The 7,259-nt window shown below is 39.3% G+C and overlaps 1 protein-coding gene across 1 annotated transcript in view; it reads left to right on the forward strand.

Moving 5' to 3' along the window:
• C5 (complement component 5) overlaps positions 1–7,259 on the forward strand; it is a 100,082-nt gene that overhangs the window by 56,325 nt on the left and 36,498 nt on the right. The window contains exons 23-25 of the mRNA XM_011927429.1: positions 3,279–3,368; positions 5,097–5,309; positions 5,755–5,830. Coding sequence (XP_011782819.1) covers positions 3,279–3,368; positions 5,097–5,309; positions 5,755–5,830 — 379 coding nt within the window. The remainder of the gene's footprint in view (positions 1–3,278; positions 3,369–5,096; positions 5,310–5,754; positions 5,831–7,259) is intronic.

Here is a 7,259-nt window from a genome sequence, read left to right on the forward strand (position 1 = left end):
CTCACTCATCTAGGTGTGAACATCAAGGCCATAGGGTAGGAACAATCTTTTATCTGGGAATAAATCTCTCTAGAGAAAATCTGAGTTCAAAACAAAAATCTATGCCTCTTTCCAATCTTCTCATATGACTTTTTTCCCTTAACATTTTAGGAAACTTAGATTTAGGCAGCTTTCCTGATTTCTAGCGAGCTAAAGAGAGAAAAGATAAAAATTCTGTTCAGCTTATTTCAGATATTTTATTAAATACTTCTAATATTTTTTTTTTGCCGGGCGGGGGGACAAGATCTCGCTCTGTTGCCCAAGCTGGAGTGCAGTGGCGCCATGTCAGCTCACTGGAACCTCTACCTCCTGATTTCAAGCGATTCTCCTGCCTCAGCCTCTGGAGTAGCTGGGATTACAAGCACTCACCACCATGCCCGGCTAATTTTTATATTTTTAGTAGAGACAGGGTTTCACCATGTTGGCCAGGCTGGTCTGGAACTCCTTACTTCAAGTGATCCACCAGTCTTGACCTCCCAAAATGCTGGGACTACAGGCGTGGGCCACGGTGCCCGGCCTACTTCTAATATTTATATATTGAAATCGCTATACAAGTATGATACTTTACAGGGTTCAGTTAAAATTTAAAAAAAAAAACTAAAATGTATTTGGAAAAATAAATGGACAATAATGTTAAAGGAAATCTGAAAAAATATATCAATGAGGGAGAACAAACTGTATATAGTAATTAAAATTGTGTGACACCGGCTTAAAAAAAGACTAAACACAGAGAATCAATGCTTAAGACTAGCTCTAGTCTTTAGTTTCTGCTTTCTGTCCCTGATAAGCCCTTTTCTCCCAACTCTTCTCATATCTCTAATGCAGAGAGTTAAGTTTCTCACTCCCTCACTTCCTGACACACCATCCTCATTGGTTTAGGCAGGCCCCTCTCATTTTATTTTTTCCTACATCCCCGATCCCATTCCCATTCCCCTTCCTCCAAATGCACCCACTCAAATGTGTTTGCTATATACTTTTGAATAGAAAGGTAATGTTGTTTTGTATGTGTGTATCTTTTTAATATATGTATATGTAATATTGTGCTATAGATCCTATTCTATGTCTTAAGTTGTTATACTCAAGGCTTAGCTTTAAAGAAATATCTCTATTGTTATAGGTATACTTAATTCATTTTTCTTACGTAGAATTTCAAAACATGTTCCCTCACCATTTTATCCATCACTGTATATACAATATATTTCTCTTGAAAAATCCATGTTAGCATTTACCTGGACTGTAATATCCAGGAGCTGGGTCAAAGGGTATATACATATTTAATGCCATTTAGTCCTGTCATATTGCCCTTCAGAATGGTTATACTTCCATTAGCAGTGAGTGAGGGTTCTCGTCTCTCCACAACCTCACCAACACTTGTCTCTCTAAAATGTGGCATTTTTAATGGGTATAAAGCAATATCTCATTATTGTTTTAATTTGGATTCTTCTGGTTACTAATGATTTTAAGCATTTCTTCACATACTTGTCCATTTGGGTTTCCCATCTGTCAATTGCCTATTCGTATCTTTTGCACGTTTTTAAATTTTCCATTTGGGTTATCTTTTTAAAATTTCTTCTTGATTTTATTTCTGATATACCTCTTTGAGGAACAACAAGCCTTCATGGGTTTTGAAAAGGAATTCTTTATTCTGATGTAGTCAAATCCATCATAATTTCATCTTATGGTTATATATTTTTGAGGTAATCTTTAAGAGGTCTTTCTGTACTCTTAGTTCACAAAGATATTGCTGGATATTTTATTCTGTTAATTTTATAGATTTGACTTTAAAATGTTTTAATCTGTCTGGAACCTGCCTTTTTATGTGATGTCTTGATGGGTCTTTTATTCGTGACCACAGACAAGGAGTAAAATTAACTTCTCTTAGTTTTAACTTTCTTTTTAACCTTTTCCACCTGGTAGTAGAGTTGCCAATGGAATTGAAATAGTCAAGAGCATGTTTCAATGGAGAAAATGGTGAAGGAGCAAATCTAGATGATCTGAAGGCTATCTGTAATAAGTATCATATATTGAGCATGAATTGTATGCCAGGTTCTTTGTCTATATTATTTTATCCCACAAAAATCCTTTGAGGAAAATACTGTTAACTCCATTTAACTGATTAACAAATTGAGGCTAAGAAAGGTTGTATCTTGCCCAGTGCCACATACACAGTAAGGTGTTTTTGAACTTCATGCTCTTTCACTCAAACTGCAAACCTCTTAAATGTCTTCACTGAGTTTTATTTTGATATATCCTCCACACTTATCAAGGGTTAATGAAGAAAGAAGTTTTATGAGGAATGCTCCTGCATTTTTAGGAAAGCCACATGGCTTGTCCATTACATTGTAAAATGTGACTCACTTTTCTTTATCATCTTCCATATGCCAGGGTCTGTGCTAAGTGCTAGGACTACAGCTGGAATGAGAAATGATCCTTGCCCCCAAAGCGCTTTCTTCGCAGGACAATGGGAGGTGGATTCTCTTTGTGGTGACTAGTGTGGGCTCTGCAGCAAAACTTCCAGAGATCAGATTGCAGCTCCACTTGTACTAGTTCTGGGACCTTGAACGCAACACTTTCTAAGCCTCAATTTCCTCATCTATAAAATTAAAATAACGAAAATAGACCTAATGTAGAGGATTGTTGTGAGAATCAATAATTCATTTAAAGAGCTTAGTAGCATGCTTGGTACTCTATCAGTGGAATGATCAATGTTAACTTTTTTGAACATAAACCAGTGATTACAGTAGAAAAATTATCTGATACCAGTATGCTAAAACTCTGTTGTTTTGCTCATAGATTAAAAAGTATCAAAATTAGACTGGGAAGGGAAGGTGGAAAGAATTTCAGGTCATACTTCCCTGTGGAGCTTATGTTCAATATATAGTTGATTAAGAAATTACATGTTAGTTATTCTTAGCTTTCAGTTCCAGGAACAGTTTTCTCTCTTGGGCAAGCTGACATGCTATATTTTGCTGGTGAATAAGATTTATATAACCTACTTATTTCACATCTTATAATGACCAGGAAGCTTACAGCCAAATTTAATGCTTTGTTTAATAAGATTATACAAGCCTAGGATTTGATTAAAGTCCTTGATGATTGTTAACTTTCTTTTAAAATTTTAATAGTCTAATTATAAGTCTTTTATTTTGAAAAATTCTTTGAAAGTAATACATTGTAAATAATCTGCAAATAGTCTTCCCCTGGAAACTCTGTATAAATCAAAATTTTCTAAATTACAGGTACCATTAGCAGACGAAAGGAGTTCCCATACAGGATACCATTAGATTTGGTCCCCAAAACAGAAATCAAAAGGATTTTGAGTGTAAAAGGTAAATTAACAATGCCATTTTTAGTTCTCACTTCACTTGGTGCTTCAAACAAAAATCAAATATCCTCATGATTATTCTGTTTCTCCACTTCTGTGTTCAGTAGCACACACAAATCTACCTTTAGGAGTGCTCCACCCCTACCCACCCCCCACTTTCAAACCTTTGATCACTTTTCCCACTATCTTCTTCCAACTGCCTAATTTACATGGAGATTCATTCTCCTCCATTGGAGGGTAGGGACTGTCATTGGCTCAAAGATGTCTCCAAAATGGGGGTCCAGTTGCTTCTAGACTTAAAGAACTTTCCATGGTCTTAGTGGCCAGTCCTGCTCCAGAGAAGGCCTATGGCCTGCACATGGCCTAGAGAGAACAGCACTGCTCTGCTGAAGTACTGGTCCCAGAGGGGTTGTCTTAGTCCATTTATGCTGCCATAACAAAATAACAACATTTATAAATAATAGAAATTTATTTCTCACAGTTCGGGAGGCTGGGAAATCCAAGATCAAGGCACCAAGAGACTGGGTGTTTGGCAAGGGCCGCTGTCTGTTTCCATGAGGACATATGTTGCTGTATCCTCCTGTGGCAGAAAGTGGAAAGGCAAAAGGGCAAAAAGGGGTGAACAACTTCCTCACACCTCATCTATAAGATTATTAATCCCACTCATTAGGGCGGAGCCATCATAACCTAATCGCCTCTCAAAAAGCCCCACCTTCTAAAACTATTACCTTGGTAATTAGGCTTCAGTATATGAATTTTGGAGAGACAGATACATTCAAACCATAGCAGGGGTTCTCCTCCCCTCGGATACATTTGCAGAAGTGATATTTGCACAAGTGACTAGGTTTTCCCTAGTCTCCAGGCTTTACAATTCAATAACATGTTACTGAATGATAGAATGTCCTGACTACATTTTATCTCAGATAAAACCCTAGAATCACAAAATGCTAGTACTGGAAAGGATCTTTTTGATCATGTGCAGCCCTGTTGTTGGATATAAAAGAAAGTGGCATGTCCAAGGTTGCACAGTGAGTTATAGACAGAGTCACATCAAGCACTCCCTGTTCAGGCTCCTTGCTTTGCTTCCTGGAAGGAATTGGTAAATATGGTTTATGATGTCTAAAGCTATCAGGCTGAATGACAACTAATTTGCCATGTTCTCTTGCAGCAATCAGTCCACTGTATTACATTACCTACCACCATGTTTTAGTGATCTTTAAAGTCTTTATTTTTGTTTGTTTCTTTCATATTCATGTTCCTAACCAGATCTTTTTTTCTCACCCCGTTTCTGAGAAGCAAGTCAACTGCCTAGATAAAATGGGAATAACCATCTCTAGATGATTATTATTCTCTCTTGAGAACATACTGTTAGAAGTTAATAAAGGCTGGGCGCGGTGGCTCACGCCTGTAATCCCAGCACTTTGGGAGGCCGAGGCGGGTGGATCACGAGGTCAGCAGATCGAGACCATCCTGGCGAACACGGTGAAACCCCATCTGTACTAAAAATACAAAAATGTAGCTGGCCATGGTGGCGGGCGCCTGTAGTACCAGCTACTCGGGAGGCTGAGGCAGGAGAATGGCGTGAACCCGGGAGGCGGAGCTTGCAGTGGGTGGAGATCGCGCCTCTGCACTCCAGCCTGGGAGACACAGCGAGCCTCCGTCTCAAAAAAACAGAAAAAGAAAAAGAAGTGAATAAAAAGCGGTGTGTCTACTTTGATCTTTTTTGTTTCAGGGCTGCTTGTAGGTGAGATCTTGTCTGCAGTTCTAAGTCGGGAAGGCGTCAATATCCTAACCCACCTCCCCAAAGGGAGTGCAGAGGCGGAGCTGATGAGCGTTGTCCCAGTATTCTATGTTTTTCACTACCTAGAAACAGGAAATCATTGGAATATTTTTCATTCCGACCCATTAATTGAAAAGCGGAACCTGAAGAAAAAATTAAAAGAAGGTAAAAAAAATGTATTTCACATAAAAATTGTATGATTTTAAACTAATATTTTTATTAAACTAATATTTAAGTTGTGAATTATAGAAAATTTTATAAGAGAATTTTAGCAAAAAAAATCAGGAGATGCACTCTACTATATAAATAAATATTATTTCTGTAGCCTTTTGGCTTAACTTACCAAAATGCCTGGATGAGACACAAGGCACCTGCATTCCAAACTACAGAACAGTTCCTTCCTTTTTGAATGAGATCAGAATGTTCTACTTGATAATTCCCAATTCAGGCAATTCATATGCTTCTTTTGAGAAGTTCAATGCTGGCCACAGAGCATATGCTTGCTGCCCAACACCAAAGGAAGCTTACCATTCTCAGGGGCTGATACAGTGTTTTTTGAGTAGAAAGGGAGGTCTGTGAAGCACTGTGTTCTTTTTCTTGTGCCTCTTAGGGATGGTGAGCATTATGTCCTACAGAAATGCTGACTATTCTTACAGCGTGTGGAAGGGTGGCAGTGCTAGCACTTGGTAAGTAGAAGATTTTGAATTGCATTTTCATATAGTGGTTAATTAACTAAAGAATAATAATCACAATGGAAACTCCATTCCTCCAGTTGCTCAGGCTAAAAGCCTCGTCATCCCTCACTCCTCTGTTTCTCTTACAATTCACATCTGATCCAGCAGATACGGATTCAGAATATATCCTGAATTTGACTACTTCTCACCAACTCCACCACACCATCCTGTTCCAGGACACCTTCCTCTCCCACCTGGATTCTTGCACTAGTCTCCCTTAGTCGTCTGGGTTCAGCCCTTGATCCTCTTCAGTCTATACTCAACACAGCAACTGAAGTGACCTTATTAAAACATATGTTAGATCATGCCACTCTGAACCATTTAGGAGCTTCCCATCTTACCCAGAGTAAAAACCAAAATTTTTATTGTGATTTACAAAAGCTCTATATGATCTGGCTCCACCTCATGTCTCCTCCTTTATCTCCTATACTCTCTTTCCCTCCAATTCAGCCCCACTGGCCTTCCTCAGACATACCAGGCATGCTTCCACCTCAGGGCCTTTGCACTGTTTTCTCAGTCTGGAATACTCCTCCTTAGGTATCAGCATGACTGGCTCTCATATTTCCGTCAGGTCTTTACCAAATGTCACCTCAAGGAGGCCTCTGCTATATCATAATGTCTAAAATTGCAACCCACTCCCCTCCCAACACCTCATATCGTTTCTTTTCTCCTCAGCGTGATTACTAATGTTCTTGCTTATTCCACTATTGAGTATCTCCCACACTGGAATGTAAGCTCCATGTGGGAAGTCCTAAGTATCCCTGGTGCCTGGTACCTACCTGGCACATAATAGATGCTCAATAAGTATTTATTCAATGAAACATAACTTCCAAAATTCTGATGATTTGAGGGAAAGATAGTATGAATTAATTAAGAGTCCATATGGCAGTCTATTTTCAAAAAATACTGGCCGGGCATGGTGGCTCATGCCTGTAATCCCAGCACTTTGAGAGGCCAAGGCAGGCAGACCCTTAAAATTACAAAAATATAAAAATTAGCTGGGCATAGTGTCAAGTGCCTGTAGTCCCAGCTACTCAGGAGGCTGAGGCAGGAGAATCACTTAAACCCAGGAGGCCAGGGTTATAGTGAGCCGAGATCACACCACTGCACTGCAGCCCGGGTGACAGAATGAGACTCTGTCTCAAAAAAAAAAACCGAAGTAACCATCGTGCTATGACAAAATATTTAATAAAAGTGGTGTGCCAGCTGCTTTGTAGGTTTTTTTTTTTTTTTTTTTTTTTGAGATGGAGTCTCACTCTGTCGCCCAGGCTGGAGTACAGTGGCCCGGATCTCAGCTCACTGCAAGCTCTGCCTCCTGGGTTTACGCCATTCTCCTGCCTCAGCCTCCTGAGTAGCTGGGACTACAGGTGCCCACCACCTC

This window comes from Colobus angolensis, unplaced genomic scaffold, assembly GCF_000951035.1.
Source record: "Colobus angolensis palliatus isolate OR3802 unplaced genomic scaffold, Cang.pa_1.0 Scaffold71, whole genome shotgun sequence".
Lineage (NCBI taxonomy): Eukaryota > Metazoa > Chordata > Mammalia > Primates > Cercopithecidae > Colobus > Colobus angolensis.